General features: G+C 47.4%; 1 protein-coding gene across 1 annotated transcript; it reads right to left on the bottom strand.

Annotated features, from left to right (window-relative positions):
* Window positions 1–9,049: 9,049 nt before the first annotated feature.
* On the bottom strand, window positions 9,050–11,743 carry rh50 (Rh50-like protein). The gene has a single exon (XM_064306300.1). The coding sequence runs from the start codon at window positions 11,725–11,727 to the stop codon at window positions 10,306–10,308; it is 1,422 nt and encodes a 473-aa protein (XP_064162370.1). The 5' UTR covers window positions 11,728–11,743; the 3' UTR covers window positions 9,050–10,305.
* Between the last annotated feature and the right edge of the window lie 9,441 nt (window positions 11,744–21,184).

Genomic DNA, 21,184 nt, shown 5'->3' on the forward strand with positions numbered 1-21,184 from the left:
GGTGGGCAGTCTTTAGCGCTATTTTACCGTTCTTAAAAGTTTTAATATATCGCCCAGCTAGCTTACCTTAGGATGACTCCAGGATCAATATGACTGCGTATATTATTTAAAACCTCAAAAGCAGTGTATAGTGCAATTTTATATGCTGTAAGAGCCACAAACACCAGACAGCCTGAAACACAGCTGGAAGGCCAATCAAAGCAGCAATAAGAAGATGGAAGAACAAACCACCTGGAGCATATCTGGTTTGATGCTTAATTAGCATGCCAGTGGTGTGCTTTCTAAAACTGGGTCTTGTGACCCTTGAAAGGTTTAGGATTTTTTTTCCCAGGGAGGTAAACAAGTTTATCTGACTCCATCAGATTACAGGTTATCAAAATTAATGGAATTTGCACATGAATACGGGTTTGCACGTGCACACATTGACTGGGGTTGTGCTTATGTGAAATATTGACCTTCTGTCCTTGGAGGCAAATGTACCACTCCCCCTGAAATATCACAATTTATATTCCTGTGCCATGATCAAGCGACTTCAACCTGTGAAATATGTAGATCCGGGTACCGACTAACTCAGGCTTACTCCATCTGGTTTGTGAATATCCTGTCCCATGACCCCTCTGATATTTTGTAAAGTAACACTAGGATCAATCTGGACACTGTGTCGGAACAGTGTTACCCCAAAACCACATGTAAAAGATGCAGAGATGCAAAGCCAAGTCAGCGTATAAAGGCAGGTGCACATTATACGAGTTGCAGGCTCCTAGTTTTTTTTTCAGATTAGGTCTTAACGTCGCAACTTGCATTCCAAAATGATCTGACTGCTTTACGAGCTCCAAACTGTTTTTTTGACATGTCAAAAAAATTCAGGCACAGTCAGCTTGAATCAGTCAGGTGTGAGAGGTCATGCCAGCCGATTCTGTGTTTTAATTCCCGTTGACCAATGGGGAGGCGGCCCCGTGTATGACGTTCTGCCCGCTGTGCTTTGCCGACTGTAACGTCTTCCGATCTGGTCGGGAACTCGTATGGTCTGTTATCACCCGACCGGTTGTCACGATCTGAACCTCTCGCTTAGTGCAAGAGGGCGTCCAAACTCCTGACTCCCAACCCGTGAGAAACCCGTGAGACAATCATATAATGTACGCCCGCCTTAGTATAAGAACATGAAAAAAAACACTTATGCATGCCCAAAATTCTCATTCTGTCTTATGACTGCCCGGTGTGCCTGTCCGTGTATCACGCATCTCCTACATTTCAGACGATGCTCTCCCCAGTCCACTGCATCTATATCTTCCCCATTAAAATGCATGTATAATGCCTTCTTTCAGTCCAGAATGCAGGTGTGCCTCTGGCTTTTCCAAGTTTGAGAAGGTTTGACCCAGCAGTGCCCTGTGGGAGGTATATGATATATTGGCCCTGTCCTTGGCTTCTGTTTGGCCCCGTGACACATCCTGGGTTCTGTCGCTCCAATCAGAGCGGGCTTGATAGGAGTTATCTTGTTCCTCATAAAAAGGGTTGCAAGACTGTCCCATGTTTAGGAAGCACACTGTGCTGATAAAGCAGTTTACCAGAGAGGCCTCCGGTTGGTTTGTCCTTTTCATCTTCCCGTTGTTGTGGTGATTGGCCTTCCAGCTGTGTATACGAAGTGCAGTTGTGCACAGTAAAAATGTTCACTGTTAAATCAACTCTTACAGAGCACATATGGTCCCTGTTGGACTCGTATATACTCCTTTAGAGTTGAATTATCACTGGACATTTTACTACGCACAATCGCACCTTATACCCTGTTTGTGTTGCAAGATCGCTACTGTACTTGACCCCAGGTTCCATGGTCCAAGGTGCATTCCCAGAGAACGAAGGGAAGAGGTGTGGGTTTCAGTGAGAAACCCGTCAAAGGAAGAGAGGCCGGCCCCAGTAGCCATCTGTTGAGACAACAGGGAGTCAGTCTCCAAAAAGGGGAGGATGTCCCTCCTGCTTGGCTCTTCTGATACAGATACAGTGGAGGAGGAGGAGGAATCCATTGATAAGTGTGTAAATTGTAAATCAGAAGCCAAACCTGACACGAAAGAGTGTCCACCGCAGTGGACAGAAGGGGCAGATGCAACCACAGTGCTTTGTGAGAGGTCATGTTCACTGTGAGGCCATATTGACAAAAGAAAAGCCCAATTAGTCATCTGAAAATGCTAGCGGTCTGTCTTGGTGACTGGCTCTGGAGAAAGGATAGGTAGGCCCAGGTCCCTGTGAAGGGATTTGAATCCTAATCTAAATTCTCTTCAGACATTTTTTTTGTTTGTTTTCCAATTGCCAAATTTTCAATGATTATTATAAGACTTCTTAGACATGTCCTACTGTAGGTGAATATTCCAGACTGGTGCGGCATGAGTGTATATTTGCAGAAGACCAGGCAGACAGCAGCATTCTGGACCAGTTGTAGCAGCCTGAAAGCCAAGGAACTGCAGTAGTCCAGATAAGGGATTTTAAAGGCTTGTGCCAGTGTTTTAGGACCTCAAATTCCACCACATTTAAATTCCGTGGATAAAATTTTATTGTGCGTTAAAATTTATGGAAATATGTCAGGTTTAAGTCATGTTATATTTTTTGGAAATAAATCTAAAACTGAACCATGCAAAAATTTGAACTTGTTTTCTCAATAAGTTCCCTCCATAAAGCTTCCCTGAGAAAAACGTTCCAGTTCTAATGCATATATATTTTCAGTATGGACACAAACTAGTTAACGGACCTACCAACCTATATTCCCCTGTCACCCAATTACCATTCTGTAGAATGAGTAATAATTCTGGTGTTATTCTTTTGTACTGATTGAAATAATCAAATGGATTTTTATCCATCATTTACCCACATTAAGTGATTTAGGCCTACTCTGTTTTCATTTCTCTATGTTTACATTCAACATTGTTTATTATCATATTCAAGCTGTTCATGTCCAGGGTTCTTCAGGACGTTGGGCTCTGCTGCGACATGAATCACATTTTTTAAAAACTAAATTAGACTAAACCTCTACAATTTGTGACAACTAGTTTACCAAAACTGTGAAATAATTGCAGGGTTATATATTTTCCCTTCAACTTGGCATCAAAAGACATGAAATATGATTGTAATAAAGTAAAACCCATGAGGCATAAGTCCAGATTCAGTTCAGCTACAACGCCTTGACTAATGCACTGTTCAGTTCTGCCCTTGTTTCTGAGTGTTATCAATATTAAAGCACTGCAGTTTCAGAATTTATGTAGGTGAGGATACAGATGGAATAGTGAGGAATGACCAGGAAAATGTCATTATTTAGTGTGTTTCCACTGTTTTTTTAATAGCTTTTTTCCACCATCGTTTCCTAGCTCCTTGTTTTAGTAGACAAATTTATTCAGAAACTATTCTGAATTTTGGTTTGAGTTGTTTTGTCCCCTGGGGCCAGTTCAGTGTCTCACTTAAATCTCACTGGGCCAACTTGTGTGAAAATTCAACATATATTCTATTTTTGAAGCTGCCCATTATCTGTATGGTGCACAACAATACTGGAAAGATTATTTTCCATATCTGAAATAAGATATAATTCCAACCAATGAAATCACAGGCATTGGTCACATACAATAGGGCTGTTGGGCTTCATATTTGACATCCCAAATATCATTTATTAATGTAACAGAAGCGTTGTGGTTAATACAATCTCGATGACCCAAAGCTAAATGACATGCACCTGAGAAGGCACAGGGATCAGACTGCAGCCCTGAAGGACCGCTGCACCTGCTTGTTTTCGGGGTGTCTCGGCACCAGAGGCTCATTTAAGTGATTGATTGGCTAAAGAATCCTCACCCCTTGCTCTCAATGGCTAATTTGGCAGCAGAAAACCACAAAATCCCACAGACACCATAACCCCCTGGAACTTGAGTTTGACAACCCTGTCATAAGGTCATCATAAGGCCATCGCTTGCTTTTCACTCTGCCTGTGGATGTTTACGAGAACCTGTTTGTGATCACTTGACATGGCCCAAGAAAAATATGCCAAGGATGCCTGACTTGTGGTTAAATCGGGTCAGGAGAGGTTAATGGCATTTGGCCAGATGCAAACTTGTTTCTCTACATCAGTGGTTTTCAGGTCTGGCACCCTTGTGATGCTTTTTCATTCCAACCACAATTGAAACCCCTGAATTTTAACAAGCTCTTCAAGTTCTGAGGAATTGTTTACCTTCTTTGCCCACATTATGTCAGAAATTACTATGCAAGTCCATATTGTGCAATATTTCAAATGATTACATGAACGGAGGTTAAAAAAAAAGAAAGAAAAAAGAATGTTAACTGATCAAATTAAAGAATGTGAATCATCCATCCATCCATCCATTTTCTAACCTCTTGATCTAAGTCAGAGTCGCGATCAAGCAGTTAAAAAATGGATGGTGGACCTTGATCAATTTTGGGTCAGTCAAGGACCAATGAGGCATAAACAGATAAAATAAGCAACTTGAATTTAGTTACAAGGTACTGCAAGTAGGAAATTAACTGGGATTGTGTAACCAATCTGCTGTAAAGAGAGTAGGTGATTTGGTGGCCAGATTGAGAGAGCCAGTTTTTTTGTAAATTTGACCCCAGGACACTGGCATTTACAGCCCTACTCTTTCCATTGTTGCCACTGGATCTTAAATGATCCATCGACAGTGAATCACCTTATGAAAGTGTGCGGGAGCAGTTAAATTTAGGGGAGGGCGTGAACCTGAATTTTCAGTGCCAGGAATAAGTCAGTTATCCTCTACTTCCATTGCATTAGCTGAAAAAATAGCAAACCCATGCTGAAACATACCGCCAGTGGTTCCGCAGCATGGAGATGTCGGAAGATAAGTCACCCGAAGCACTTAACACCTGGTTTCAAAGACCCGTTTAGCAGGTGGGTCAGGCACAGCGGCAGCAGAAAAGAGGCCATTATGGAAACACTGGTGTTGGACAGTTCCTGCGTGTTCTGTATCCAGAGGTGAGGACAAGGAACATGACCATACCGCTGCTGCTGCAGCTGCTATATTGGTGGAGTCATACACCGCTGCTTTTAAGATACCCGGGGCCCGCTACTATGCTGGTTTACTGCAACCAGCTAAGGGTAAGTCTGGGGTGTTTGGGAAAGGAAGTGGTTCAGCATCCCTACCCTGTTCCTAGAGATCTACCATCCTGTAGGTTTTAATTTCAACCCTAATTTGGCACACCTGACTACTAATTAGCAGCTCAACAAGATATCTAGCTGTTGAATAAGGTGTGCTTTGTTAGCGTTGGAATGACAACCTACTGGATGGTAGATCTCCAGGAACAGGGTTGGTTACCACTGCTCTAGGAGGAGCGGGTGGGAAGGGCAAAGCTCCTCAGAGGTATCTAGTCTACTATAGTGTTTTATGAGATCAGTTAACATATAATAGGGGAGGTTTTGACCACTCCTCTGAATTAGAATGCTTTAAGATCCTTCAGATCTTTTGTTCTGCGCATGCATATTGCTCTCTTCAATTCAAACCACACATTTTCAATTCGGTTCAAGTCTGCACTCTGAGTTGGCCATCGCAGTTGTAGCGGGTGTGGGTCGACTAGCCCACCATTATGCACTGTGAGGTGCAGTAAAGTGAAGGCTTCGTAGCAGGCTTCCATGACAACATTCTCTGGTGATGTGACCCCTAGGTCCAAAATAACACTTTTGCCCTTAGCTAGAGGAAAGTTCACCTTTAGCTGGCTGGTAACATGTCCTTGGATCTTTTGGGCGAGCGAGAAGCCCAGGTTCAGATCTAACCTGGGACAAATCTCAAACTTGTTACATTGGTGCCAACTGACTTGGATCAGAATTGTAAAAAAAAGAAAAAAAAGAAAGTGGTTGCAGCTGAGTTTCAAGTGGACGGGGGAGTCAAAGAGTCAAAGAGGGGTGAGTATAGTCTGCTAGTATGCACAATGAGGTACGGTAAACCGAAGGTCTCGTAGTAGGTTACCATGTCAGCACTCTCTGGCGCAACCCTTGGGTTCAAAACAATGACATTGCCCTTAACCATGGGCAAGTTCACCTTCAGCTGACTGGCGAGGCATTTGTCTTAGGAGCCTCTGAGCGCGTGAGAGACCTAGGTTCAAATCTCACCTCAGGCAAATCCCTAACTCATCACACAACACAGCAGTAATTTTGTGGTCAGCAAACCCTTTCTTGGATGCTTCAGAAAATTGTCTTGTAAAAAGATCCATTCACACCCAACTTTTTTGGTGGAGATATCAGGCTGAACTGAATAATTGGGGAAAAGTTTGTTAAATCTTTTTTCTGGTGAATTGTGCTAGTATGAAGCATATTGTTGTGCCTTTCGAAGTATCCTGGTTCTCGCGATAACGACAATGATGAAGGGAAGTGGGCAATAATGAATTACGGCCATGACAACAATAAGGCTCTTTATTGTCCTTACTGGAATCACTACTGCTATTATCACAATAGTAATACAGGTCCTCTTCCATGGAGACAGAACAAGCTAACTACGTCAATGCGGTCGAGCATCCAAGAAACCTAGTACAACCCAATTATCAGGAACACAAACGCTGCTGTTATACTCGTGTAGTGAGTTCAAAGGTCAATACAACATACAGGGAGGAGAGAACCAGAGATAGGCCTACAGCTGTCTGCAGACATCTTCACTACTAAACACAATATTTCCTCCTTTTTTGCACATATAATTTATCTCATTCCTGTATTGTTTATTTTATACAGCCTTCTTTCCTCAACTTCATTAGAGCTGTGAATACTAGGAGGGCACTGTATTTCAAGGTCACTCAAAGTGTCAAAAAACGCTTCCTCACATTAAAAAAGGAGTCTGCCACTCATCTGAAAGCCAACAGCAGTTCAACGGCTGGCCCTAGGACTACGAGCATCATAAATAAGGATACTCTATAACACCAAAAGGATGAATCTCTCCCCCTTGTCTCCATAGCTAAGCAAGTCATTCAAGAAGATGTAAGGACGATTTACATCCAGTCTCTGTTATCAGCTCAAACAGCACACCAAGTGGAACCTTTACAGTGGTTTACACCATCATTTCTGTGAAGGTGTGTCTGCTATCAGCAAAGTGACACATTTGGCCAAAATCAGTCCCTGAAAAAATATGGTCAATAAAGATCAGAAACCCCCTGATGCTGACTGTGCACGTTGGGTCTCTGTTCTACTGTAGATACAGAACCAAAAGGACCGGTTGTTCCCGGTTGAACCACCAAATCATTACCTTAGGACTGCATTAGCTGCAGATTAATGAGGTGCGGTTAAGATAATAAACTGAGAAGTATGATAATACCGTTTGATATCAGAAATTGTTACGGATTAAATCAGCGCATTGCATTAGTGGAATGCAGGTGCAGCCATTCGGTGTTTGCCCTATCAGCCCGCTCTTGTGCCTGAGTTAAAAGTGACCAAGTGCAGCACGTTATCTTAAAGGAATAATTCACTTTCTCTTATCTGGTGTTATTTTGATATTACATTAGATGTGATGTATGTTTTTAATTGGCCCAGACATTTTTGTGTGAAATGAAGGATATTTTTGATACAGTAGTTTTTGACGTTTGTGTTTATAATGGCTCGCATGGCGTGAGGCGCTCGCGAGACCGTGGTTTAAAGCAAGAAAATAAAATGACTCTAGCTTCAAAGCAGCGTGTACAGCGACACGATGTTTCCAGGGACTATATATAAACGCATTAATTGGATAGTATTTATTCACAATTATAAACATGAACATCCGTTTTATATTTATACCCTGCCGGTAAAGTTAACTATCCCTTTAACACACTTCATACTACTCACGAGAACAAAAAAAAAAAAAAACAAATAGAAGTACCGGTTGCACAATTTATTATAGCAGCGCACTTGAATATTTCTTGCAGCGCTGATCGATGCAGTTGAGCGCTCTTTGTAGGATTTAGTGTCGGGCGCCCAGCTGGCACGTGCACTGGCTCTGACTCCGGCCTCTTCGCGGATTAAATAAAGCCTGGTCTCATGGGACTGGCTATACTGTAGCAGCTCTGACTACTTTTACTCAGAACCTCGATTAGCCTTCGTGGTGTCAGGTAAGGTGGGCTACACTTTGTCGCTCTTTCGAACATAATATGTCCACTGATGGGGTTGCTAAAGGGAAACTCTGATTATAACTAATATAACATTCAAATAGTTTTTGATATGGACATGGACATTATCTTTAAACTGTCAGTTGCAACTTTTTAATGTAAATGCACTGGAATTATAGCCTACTGGGCAGGCCAATCACCAACACGGATAAATCAACCCCCGCTTGTTCCCCGGTAGCTCGAGGCCCAATTAAATGAGAAAACCTAGCTTTGTAACCAACGAGCAACATGCCGTCTGCTTATCGAGCAAGCTAGACGAAAGTATTGAAATAAGTGAGAGCTGTAGACTACACAACTGTTTTCGAAGGTGACAACATAAACTGCTCTACCCAGTCACCAGCCCCTAGGCATCATGAGCGCTTCCAAATAATTCCCTTACATTAATCTGTTAAAGGACACGAGACCGTTGGCCGCAACATAATTTATTTTAAAAACAAACAACAGTCTGTTGCCTCCAGTGGCCATTCATTTTGGAAATTGTGACGAACTATACCTAAGAGCACGTAGGCTAATCGTGGGTTTACGAAAAAGTGTACACCGAGGACCGAACGAGGCAATAAATCACTGAATCACTACAACCCCACACAGGGCTTTTTTCTGAGATTTCCCCCCTGTATTGTGATTGGACCTATAGGGGGAAATGCCATACCCCCTAGTATTTTTGCTGCTCCTGTTTGATTTTCAAAAATCAAGGTGCTCACATGTGGATCTTTTGATGGTGAGCCAAGTAGACCTTTGGTTTACCTGATTTAGGATTAAGATGAACCATCAAATAACCCAGTAGCAGACAAACAGGGCAAGGTTGCAGAAGGGGAAATGTATTTATAAATACTCATCTCAGAATTAATGGGTTGATAATGACAATACCTGTCTGTGTCCCCACATCCCTTACAATGCATATCTGTATAACCTGTGCTTGGTTTTGTGCAGACACCCACAACCCCGCACACAGCTTCTGGGCCCTCCTCATTTAATTGCAGACACACACACACACACACACAATGAATGAATTAAAATTTGGAACTTGTTTTATTTTGTCCATTGAGCAAGACCTTAAAAAGCAGTACCAGAAAATGTGTCTGCATTTACATATTGGCACATTTGCATATTCATTTTATATACATATGACTTTGCAATTACAACACTGAATAAAAAATAACATACACAAGTACGAACATACAACTAACATGTATGTAATTCCCAGGGCACCAGGGGGTTTGGCAGTCTTTTGGTCTGGTAAAGAACAAAAAAGTAAAACCACTTCAATATAAAAGGAAAATTCAAACAGTATATAATCCAGCAGGAGAAATTTCTGGAGTTATAAAGGACCTAATCCCATTATACTGGCCATTGTGTTTGGTCTTCAAATTCCTCCAACTATACATCATAACTGAAGCTTTCCACGTGATGCTGTAATACACAATACTACTTCTACTTTTTAAATCTATTGTGAGCTCTCTCTCTCTCTCTCTCTCTCTCTCTGCATGTGTGTGTATGTGTGTGTGTGCGCGCATGTCTATGCTAGGTATAATGCAGCAACATGGTGTTTGGTTATTATTAGAGTAATAAAGATTTAAAAAATGAATCTTGCCAGGATTGTGCGCGTATACAATGAACTTCAGCACGATTTATGCTTAATACATTTTCAAGCTTTACCTCAAGTTTTTGGTTATAAAAAGGATGTACCATGTGTTTACCCTTCTACTGTTCGGCGGTGAAGAGCATTACTGATCCAGAGTGTAGCCCCGGGCTTAATGAAGCTAACTCCCCAGTACGCTTCACACATTTTATGTACACAATGTGCCACAAACCAAAGAAAGCCTGCGTGTGTCACTGGATTCGTTTGGACATGGCTTTATGTTATTCCTGCCACATGTTCTTGTTAATAAATCATGGAAATATCAAATATTTATGTTTATAAATAGTCATAAAACATAGTTAGAATATGATAAGTTCAATAAATAAATAAATAATCACCAAATTAAAGTATGTATATGAAAGTATGGGTTAATATTCTCACCATTATAATTATCATGTATGTTGCACCCGAGATTGCAGCTGTGTCTACTTGCATAGACACAGAAGCTTAAGATGGTAACCTTGGTTTATGAGCCATTTTCATAGTGATTGTCCTTCACACGGGTGACACTGTGACGTCCTGAAATTCGGGCAGGATCGTGCGGTGCCTCAAACCTTGCTCTCCTGATTGTCGATGAGAACTTTGGGCATGTCCGCGGTGTCAAAGTCAGAAGGCACTTCGAAGAAGACCTCGTCGTCGTAGCACCATTCGTCGGACGGAGAGGCCAGGAAGGGCAGCTTCAGCACGAACCCCGTGACGATGCCGCCCAGCACCGCCAGCGAGATGGTGGAGAAAATGGCCGCCACCTGGTAGACGGCCTGCTGCTTGGCGCTCCGGCCCAGGCCCGGCTTGAGGCCCGGGATGAGCGCCTGGAGCTCCAGCAGTCGGGGGTCCCCCTCGGGGGGCGCGCGGTAGGCGAAGGTCTGGTACAGGCTGGGGCCGTAGGTCTCCTCCGTGGCCAGGAGGATGGCGCAGATCCCAGCCAGGCAGGAGATGAGGCCCGTTAGCCCGTGCAGGTTGTGGATGCCGCACTGGTCCTGGATGCGGAAGCGCCGGGCCAGGAAGGGCGTGAGGTACTTGTAGCCGAGCATGCAGGCGACGCAGCCCATCACGCCCAGCGCGAACGCCGCCGCCGGCGAGATCATCATGTCCACCGAGGCGCCCACGGTCACCCCGCCGGCCAGCGTGACGTTCTGGATGTCGGCCAGGGTGAGCTTGCCCCTCTTGTTGAGCATGGCGGAGAGGGCGAAGGCGGTGAGAGTGGACGAGCTGAGCCCGATGAAGGTGTGCAGGACGGCCCGGTGCTGGTCGTCCCCCTTCAGGGTGAGCGCCGAGTTGAAGGACGGCCAGAACACCCAGAGGAACAGGGTGCCCATCAGCGAGAGGATGTCCGACTGGTAGGAGGTGATGTCCTTGGCGTGGCCGTCGTTCAGGCTGGGGCGGAACAGCACGAAGGTGACGGCCAGCCCGAAGTAGCAGGCGAAGAGGTGGATGAGGATGGAGCCCCCGGCGTCGTTGATCTTGATGTACTTGAGCACCGCCCACTCGGTGACGGAGAACACCGGCACCTCCAGCAGGGCCATGACCAGCAGCTGCACCGGGCTGGTCTTGCCCAGCACCGCGCCGAAGGAGATGAGCACCACCGCGCAGGCGAACTCGGCGTTCAGCAGGTTTATCACGCCCAGGCGGATCTTGCCGTCCGAGAAGAACTGGAAGTAGCCCTGCACCAGGATGGCCCACTGGATGGCGAAGGTGGCCGTCAGGAAGTTGAAGACCATCCCGCTGAAGCCGTACAGCCGCAGGAAGGCCAGCAGGCAGCCGAAGCCCACGAAGATCATCACCTGCACGTCGGCGAAGAAGTGGTAGTCCTGGTAGAGCGCGTTGTCCATGGGCTTCGTCGCGTTGGTCTGCATCTTGGCGTCGGCGTTGTCGTCGTACGTGACGAAGACGGCGTACAGGAAGAGCATGACCACCTCCACCCCCACCACTAGCGTGGGCAGCCGAACCTTCAAGCTGGTGGACTGCTTCATTGTGCGTAAGCTCTCAGCGCCCGGCAGCTATTAGTGCTGCAACTCGCCGCTCTCCCCCTTTATATCCTCTCCAGTCAGATAAGCCCCCGGGCACTGCAGCAGAAGCCACGCACACACAGACACACGAACCGCAGCCCGTTCCCTCCGCTGAGAAGTCTGTACTTTGGCCTTTCTATTTGGCCGCTGTACCGTTTTCGACAAGCCAGCATATTTTCCAGCTCCTCGGCGCAACCAAGCCCCGTATAAATAATAGCCAATCACCTAATGGAAAACTCAGTCTCAGCTGATGGGAAGTATCAGCCGTGTGACAGAACCTAAATGAGGAATGCAAAGATATTTTCACTTTTTTTCCTTTTGTGTTTTTACAAAGGAAAATTTGCTGTAAAGGTTTGTTGTGGGTATTATTAAGCCCCCTACTAGTGGTTTCCATAGAGAGAGGGATAATGTCCTTGTAGCCAGCGCACAGCGGGAAAGTAGTAACTATGCTTTCGAGCCATAATCACTTGAATTCCTCGACTGTGTTTTACTCAGTGAGGAAATGTGTTTGACACAAATGTGTGAGTTCACACTGTATTATTTTGGTGAACCCCCCACAGGTATTGGTGGAGCATTGATTAATTAACCCATGTAAAACAAGGCAAATGTAAGCATTAAATGTGGTAGTTTATATATTAGTGAATTAATTGTTTATTTCGTGATGATAAACCTATAAATGTATCGCAGTATCTGCTGACAAGAAAAGACAGGTATGTGGCCGTTCATAAGGAAAGCTCGCCAATTATAGAGCTGTATTGTTTTAACACAATTGTTTGTGCTTTGAGTCATAGGTCCTCAACAGGAGCCTCACCCTAAGACGGATTTGCATATGTGCATATTATACGCTAATGTTCCATTACAACATCGAAACCAGAAAGTATAGTACCTAGCCTACAGAATGAAATATCTCCATATCCCTAAAAGGCTAGCAAGGTGTGAACCCGTAGCGTATCACAGAGTTCGCGTGAAACCTGAAAAAGTTGTATCTCCTCGGTATTTAATTTAACAATTTCGTACACATTCAACAAATATTTTATTCTCTATTTTGAATGTAGAACCTGCTGACCGGCCCTTTATTATGTCGTAAATAAACTTTAACCATACAAAAAAATAACCAGCCGAAATGACAAAGGAAGGACACGTTACACGTACAGTAGCCTAGGTCATTTCAGTGAACAAATTAACGCTGTTTTAGCGCCGTTGACTGTGCGTACCTGTACAAGTATATGAAGCGAATTTGACTTCACAGAATCAGTTTTTGTTCGGTGGTGTCACCTCGTGGACGTAAAAAGAGTAGCAATAGAATAGAATAATTAACTATTTCACAGTTGTGGCACCTTAAAATGTACAACACAGATCATTTCACCGACATATATTCAATCAAAAACAAACAGTGCAGTAAAATTACTAAATGAACCATGTACGGCACGCCAGACCTTGACAAATCCTAAATAAATCAGTTATGCTAATAAATAAAAAGCTGTCGCACATATAAAACAATAAATATACAATGAATTAAAATATGTTGGCAGAAAAAAACTGTTAAGAGCTCTTTTGTTTTTAAACAATGGGCATTGTAGACTCTGATGGCAGAATTTATAATTAAAATTACTCCAACGCCGTAAATGCTCCTCCTTCAACGACTTTCCTAAATATTTGGGACTAAACTAACTGCGCTTTAAAAAATCGACTCAGTCAAGAAATACAGGTAGTTCGAGCCATTTTCTTAACAACACAACCCCCCCCCCCCCCCCTTCCCGAAAATACACAACAGGTGTTTGTACTCAGGTGCGCGCCTTCTACTCCAGCACGCTGTTCAGCAACTGAATAAGCAGCACTTTGATACGAGTTTCACAATCAAGCGCTGTCGAAACTTACTTCGCAAATATAATCACACGAAATACATCCACTGCAATCGTCTTTGGTTCAGGTTTTCTCTGAAACTGAAACTGAATGAGAAAAAGAGTCTCTCCAAAGAGAAGGGAGGAAAGAATGTGCTGCATTTGTTATGACCAAATAAATTTGCATAAAAAAATATTGCACCTTGTATTTCTTTAACTACTTCTTATTCCATTTTCAGTTTGTGTTTTATCATGCACATTTTTGCGCTTTTCTCAGTGTTTCTGTAATATGCATCGATACATTTTCCCATAAGAGATGATTGCTGTCATGTTCCGGTGTTCCTGTCTGCGTTTTCCCTGTTGGGCCGCCAGATGGCGGCACTTCTGTTTTGTGTCCTGTTCCCCCCCTGTTAATTGTATTATTGGTTGTCTCGTTATCCCATCATTGTTCCCACCTGTGTCTTGTTATCCCCTCCTTCTGGTTTGATTGTTTTTTTGAGTTCACCTGTGTCTTGTCACCCCCTGTCTATTTAAGTTCTCTGTTCCCTTGACTCGGGTGCTGGTTCCTTGTGTTTGTTACCTGACATACATGTTCCTGCCTGCTTGTGTTTGTTGCCTTAATGTTCAGACCATTTATACCTGCCTGCGTTTTTTTTACCTGTTTGTGTTTGTTCCCGAGTTGTGTTTGTTCCCGATATCTGTTGGTTTCAAGCGTATGTACCTGCCTGTGTTTGTTCTGACTTGTGTTTTGTTTGACCTGCCCTTGTCTGCTACCTGCCTGTGTTCTGCCCTGCCCATGTTTGTGAGTTCCTCTTGTTTTCTGTTTTATTTAGATATTTTTTGAGTTTGTGTTTTTGCCCTTCGTGTCCTTTCTGTTCCCTGTTTGTTTGCCTTATTTAGATTTTTTGAGTTTGTGTTTTTGCCCTTCGTGTCCTTTTCTGTTCCGTGTGTTTGCCTTTCTGTAAGTAAAGTCTTTGTTAATTTTCTCCCCTTTGAGTTTCGTGTTTTTTCCACTCTGCGCCTGGGTCCCAGCACCCGTACCGTCACAGAAGGAACCAGCCAGTTTGGGACCCAGCAGAGGTTTTTTTTTTTTTTTTTTTTTTTTTTTTTTTTTGTTTTGTTTAAAATGCCATCGGGGTGGTGGGAGCTTCAACCTCCCAGTGCCCGGGGCGGGCGGTTGCGGAGGCGCCGTGGTCGGGCTGCCTCCCGGTCGGCCAGACCTCCAGCTGATCAGCCGGCGGATCCTGACCCTTTTGAGGGGTCGCGGCTTGCAATCTTCCCAGGGTCCGGCCCGCGGGGGTCCCGCCGGTCCCGTCCGGCTGCCCAGCCGGGTTCCCTACAGCTGTGGTCTGTGTTCCTGTCCCCTGCCCAGCCCAGATGGCAGGGCCCTCGGCCTGCTCCACCCCAAGTCCCAGAGGGACCTTCATGGCCTGCTCTGCCCGAGTGCCGGAGGGACCTTCACGGCCTGCTCTGCCCCGAGTGCCGGAGGTGACCTTCACGCGCCTGCTCTGCCCCGAGTGCCGGAGGGACCTTCACGGCCTGCTCTGCCCCGAGTGCCGGAGGGACCTTCACGGCCTGCTCTGCCCGAGTGCCGGAGGGACCTTCACGGCCTGCTCTGCCCCGAGTGCCGGAGGGACCTTCACGGCCTGCTCTGCCCCGAGTGCCGGAGGGACCTTCACGGCCTGCTCTGCCCGAGTGCCGGAGGGACCTTCACGGCCTGCTCTGCCCCGAGTGCCGGAGGGACCTTCACGGCCTGCTCTGCCCCGAGTGCCGGAGGGACCTTCACGGCCTGCTCTGCCTCAAGTCCCGGAGCGGCCTTCACGGCCTGCTCTGCCTCAAGTCCCGGAGCGGCCTTCACGGCCTGCTCTGCCTCAAGCCCCGGAGCGGCCTTCACGGCCTGCTCTGCCTCAAGTCCCGGAGCGGCCTTCACGGCCTGCTCTGCCTCAAGTCCCGGAGCGGCCTTCACGGCCTGCTCTGCCTCAAGTCCCGGAGGGGCCCCCAGAACCGCCTCGAGCCCCGGAGAGGCCCCCAGATCCGCCTCGAGCCCCGGAGAGGCTCCCAGATCCGCCTCGAGCCCCGGAGAGGCTCCCAGATCCGCCTCGAGCCCCGGAGAGGCTCCCAGAGCCGCCTCGAGCCCCGGAGAGGCCCCAGAGCCGCCTCGAGCCCCGGAGAGGCCCCCAGAGCCGCCTCGAGCCCGGAGAGGCCCCCAGAGCCGCCTCGAGCCCCGGAGAGGCCCCCAGAGCCGCCTCGAGCCCCGGAGAGGCCCCCAGAGCCGCCTCGAGCCCCGGAGAGGCCCCCAGAGCAGCTTCCAGCCCCGGAGGCCTCGCCTGCTCTGACCCTTCCGCGGAGGCCGCCTGCTACACCCAAGTTTCGGGCTGTACTTGTGCCTCAAGCCCCGGGGGGGCCTCCGGAGCCGCCTCAAGCCCCAGGGGAGCCTCCGCAGCCGCCTCGAGTCCCGGGGGGGCCTCCGGAGCCGTCCAGAGCTCCGGAGAGGCCTCCAGAGCCGTCCAGAGCCCCGGAGAGGACAACGGTCCCATGTGTTGTCCCGCAGGGGCCGCCGCAGACTGCTCTGGCCGCCCCGCAGGCTAAGCCGCCTGCCTTGCCCCCTAGCGTTCGTGCTCCCCCTGGCGTTCGTGCTCCCCCTGGCGTTCGTTCTCCCCCTAGCGTTCGTGCTCCCCCTAGTGTTCTCGCGCCCCCCAGTGTCCGTTCTTCCCCTAGTGTTCTTGCTCTCCCTAGTGTCCACACCTTGCCCCCTGGCGTTCGTGCTCCCCTGGCGTTCGTGCTCCCCCTAGTGTTCTCGCGCCCCCAGTGTCCGTTCTTTCCCTAGTGTTCCCGCTCCCCCTAGTGTCCACACCTTGCCCCCTGGCGTTCGTGCTTCCCCTGGCGTTCGTGCTTCCCCTAGTGTTCTCGCTCCCCCTAGTGTTCGCCCTTCCCCCAGTGATCGTCTCTCCCCCGGTATCGTCGCTTCCCCCAGTGGTCGCCTCTTCCCCGGAGTCTGTCCTCCCCCCAGTGGTCGTCCCTCCCCGGTCTCGTCGCTCCCCCAGTGGTCGTCTCTCCCCCGGTGTCGGTCCTTCCCCCAGTGATCGTCTCTTCCCCGGAGTCCGTCCTCCCCCAGTGGTCGTCCCTCCCCCGGCCTCGTCACTCCCCCTGGTGTCCATTCTCCCTTTGGTGTTCGTCCTCCCAACCGTGTGTCCGTGTGTTCCCCGGCCCCCCTGTCTAATTGTCTGCCCGCCTGTTTGTCTGTTGGTCTACCCGTATGTGTGTCAGCCAGTTTGTTGGCCTGTTTGTCTGCCCCCCAAGCCGTCAGCCCATCGGCCAACGTGTTTGCCCGCCTGTCTGCCTGTCTGTCAGTGTGCCAGTCCGCGTGTGTTTTGTCTTGTTTGCCTGTGTGTCAGTCCCTATGTCAGTTGTTGGGCTCCCCCCTCGCCTTCCCTGTCTGCCTGTCCCTTTGTGTGTCCGTCGGTGTCGCCGTGTGCCTCCCCGCCTGCTTGTCCCTGTGTTTGTCCTTGTAGGTATCCCGATTGTGCCAGTATCTGGCAGTCTGTTTCCCCCTCAGTCTTGTCCAACCCAGTCCAGTGTTGTCGTGCCCCGTCTCAGTCCTGTCCTGTATGTCTGCCTTGCCCCTGTCCGAGTCCCCCCTGGTTTCCTGAGTCCCCGTGTCGCCCGGAGTGCGGGCCCTGAATTTCCCCGTGTCGCCCGGAGTGCGGGCCCTGAATTTCCCCGTGTCGCCCGGAGTGCGGGCCCTGAATTTCCCCGTGTCGCCCGATGTGCGGGCCCTGAGTCTCCCCCGTGTCGCCCGATGTGCGGGCCCTGAGTCTCCCCCGTGTCGCCCGATGTGCGGGCCCTGAGTCTCCCCCGTGTCGCCCGATGTGCGGGCCCTGAGTTTCCCCCGTGTCGCCCGATGTGCGGGCCCTGAATTTCCCCGTGTCGCCCGATGTGCGGGCCCTGAGTTTCCCCGTGTCGCCCGATGTGCGGGCCCTGAGTTTCCCCGAGTCCTGCCCAGCCCTGAGTCTCCCCGTGTCGCCCGGGTCCTGCCCAACCCTGAGTCTCCCCGTGTTGCCCGGGTCCTGCCCAGTCCCGAGTCCTGTTCCCCCGTCCTAGTCCAGTCCCGAGTCCTGCGTCCCGTTCCAGTCCCGAGTCCTGCGTCCCGTTCCAGTCCCGAGTCCTGCGTCCCGTTCCAGTCCTGTTTCTGCCCTGAGTCCTGTGTCCAGTCCTGTTTCTGCCCTGAGTCCTGTTTCCAGCCCCGAGTTCCCGTCCAGCCCCGAGTTCCCGTCCAGCCCCGAGTTCCCGTCCAGCCCCGAGTTCCCGTCCAGCCCCGAGTTCCCCTCCAGCCCCGAGTCTTGTTCTTGTTTTGTTCCTGTCCTGTCCAGTCCAGCCCTGAGTCTTGTCCTGTCCAGTCCAGTCCTGTTCCTACCCCAGTTCTGTGTCCAGTCCCTGTTCCTGTCTGAGTCCTGTTCCCCCGTCAGAGTCCGGTCCAGAGTCTTGTTCCCGTGTTCTGTCCCTGTTCTTGTCTTGTCCAGTCCTAAGTCCTGTCTCCAGCCCCCACCCTCTGTTGACTCCCTCCCGGGTCGGCCTCCTGGGACGTCAGGAGCCGTCCCTTGGGGGGGGGTACTGTCATGTTCCGGTGTTCCTGTCTGCGTTTTCCCTGTTGGGCCGCCAGATGGCGGCACTTCTGTTTTGTGTCCTGTTCCCCCCCTGTTAATTGTATTATTGGTTGTCTCGTTATCCCATCATTGTTCCCACCTGTGTCTTGTTATCCCCTCCTTCTGGTTTGATTGTTTTTTGAGTTCACCTGTGTCTTGTCACCCCCTGTCTATTTAAGTTCTCTGTTCCCTTGACTCGGGTGCTGGTTCCTTGTGTTTGTTACCTGACATACATGTTCCTGCCTGCTTGTGTTTGTTGCCTTAATGTTCAGACCATTTATACCTGCCTGCGTTTTTTTTACCTGTTTGTGTTTGTTCCCGAGTTGTGTTTGTTCCCGATATCTGTTGGTTTCAAGCGTATGTACCTGCCTGTGTTTGTTCTGACTTGTGTTTTGTTTGACCTGCCCTTGTCTGCTACCTGCCTGTGTTCTGCCCTGCCCATGTTTGTGAGTTCCTCTTGTTTTCTGTTTTATTTAGATATTTTTTGAGTTTGTGTTTTTGCCCTTCGTGTCCTTTCTGTTCCCTGTTTGTTTGCCTTATTTAGATTTTTTGAGTTTGTGTTTTTGCCCTTCGTGTCCTTTTCTGTTCCGTGTGTTTGCCTTTCTGTAAGTAAAGTCTTTGTTAATTTTCTCCCCTTTGAGTTTCGTGTTTTTTCCACTCTGCGCCTGGGTCCCAGCACCCGTACCGTCACAATTGCAGCAAAGCTTTTTGATGTTTTATTTAATTTATCCTAGCGTGTGCAAATCAAACATACTGGTAAGGTGTGGCTACAACAATGAGGGGAGAAAAATAATTAACAAACAAAAAACAAAACATGTTAGCCTTACATTCTGTAGTTTTTATTTAATTAGGGGTTCATGGCATAGAGTTTTTCATGAAGACGAGGAACTTTTTTTTTAATTATAAAATATGTTTTTCAGTTTATAATTGACTTCAGTGTTCCCTCAGGTAGGGGTGGTGGCGGAGTTCATGCAGTACATACTTTGCAGTTCAGAGTAAGGATGAGTAACTATGTTTTGATTTTGTCGATGTTTGAAACTTGATTTGACTGTTTGTATACCAAAGTGTCATAAAAGCCTGTTATGGCTATATGAACATATAGTTAATTGTTTGTTAAGCACAGATTTAAAAATCAAATTACCTGTTGTTAAACTGCATTATTATTGATGTCATTGTAAAATCATGACTTTAGTGCTTTAATATTTAAACAATAGCAGTGCCAGTGATTATAATGGAAAAAATCTGGAATTTTATATAGCTTTGGGTTAAACTTCACACTCTTCCTGTTTTGACCACGCCCACTTCCAATTTCATCTGAATACAAATACAAAAACATTTTTGGTTGAGCAAATACAGAAACAAACACAAATAGTGGCATCTCCCTCCACCCCTAGAAGGTACCAAAGCAGGTCCACCCCTTTGCAGAAGTGGAAAATCCAGGATCAAAGTAAAAGTCCTCCCCTGTATTTTGTTTCAATTACCTGGATTTCTAATCACATCACAGTTCTTCAGTCAGGAAGTAGAACTATCCAGAACTAAGAACTAAGTTCTTATAACTGAGTTGTGTAAGTCACTCTGGATAAGAGCGTCTGCTAAAAATGCCTGTAATGTAATGTAAGAGGCAGGAACACACCCTGGACAGGCCGCCAATCTATTGCAGGGCACACTCACCATTCACTCACACAGTCATACCTATGGGCAATTTGGAGTCTCCAATTAACCTACCTGCATGTCTTTGGACTGTGTGAGGAAGCCAGAGTACCCGGAGGAAACCCATGTGGAGAGAACATGCAAACTCCACACAGAACAGCCGAGACTGAATTCTTGCTGTGAGGTAACAGTGCCACCCACTGCACCACCATGCCGCCCGGAGGTAGAACTAATTAGTGTTCAATAATGAAATGTTAGTTAAATCAACTGGAGTTTATGGGTGGAGGAAAAACATGACAGGCCTTTTATTTTCTGTCCATTGGACTTCCCACCTCTGCTTTCTAGAACATGTGGTTCAACACACCATCTGCTCTGATCATCCAGTGCTGCTAATCTTCAAAGACCACAAGGCCCACATTTTACTGAGGGCTGTGGAGATTGCGAAAAGAAACGGTACTGTTATTCTCACACTTACTCCTATCGTATGCAGCCACTGGGCAAGTGTGGTTTGGGGGCTATTCAAGACCTATTACAACAGATCTCTTGAGTGTGGGATCCAGCCTAGGCAAAAGCCAGCATATTTCATATCAGATGTGTAGATGTCAGCAATGACACCAAGCAATATTATCTCTGAATTCAACTTGTGTAAGCCTTGCAGTTGCTGCCACAGTGGATATGATTCACCTGCTGATATACGTCCTCTACCCAAATGACAGCAACCCAGGGCACAAGGAAAGTGAAAAAAACAATCTTAAAGACATGCTATGTAGGATTTTTTTAGCCTTGCTGTGGTCCTGTGTTTACAATCAAAGAAGTCTCCTCCTCCTTCTTCAACCCCGCCCATCACCCCGAGTACCTGACTTTGGCCATTTAGCTACCTAACATAGCTAGCTGGATAGCTATAGACAATGCTACTTACAGGTCCAACAGAAAATAAGGCAACTTCGCAAATGCAATAATTATCATTATGTAAGCTTGATAGAGAAAATAGTGGTTGATGAAGTGGGGGCAAAATTTCTCTGAAGACTCTGAGGAAGCACTGTCAACGAAAAACCCATTTCTACATCTGAGGAAAACGATGAGGGGTTTTTCCCCAACAAAGCCATGTGCGTAAGAAGCTAGCTCAAGCCCTGGAGGGAAAAACAATTTGTATTTCCCTCTAACCCTGATGGGTGGAATGCTAAATTGGACTCACTGTACATGGACCCAAATAAACAAGCCTTGCCTTGGGTTTAATGCACCTAAAGAGAAGTCCAAAAAGTTAGGCTACAGAACTGAAAGGAGAGA

The sequence above is a fragment of the Anguilla rostrata genome, chromosome 13, assembly GCF_018555375.3.
Source record: "Anguilla rostrata isolate EN2019 chromosome 13, ASM1855537v3, whole genome shotgun sequence".
NCBI lineage: Eukaryota > Metazoa > Chordata > Actinopteri > Anguilliformes > Anguillidae > Anguilla > Anguilla rostrata.

Coding starts and splice junctions, on each gene's coding strand:
- rh50 (XM_064306300.1), bottom strand. CDS start 11,727: ATGAAGCAGTCCACCAGCTTGAAGGTTCGGCTGCCCACGCTAGTGGTG.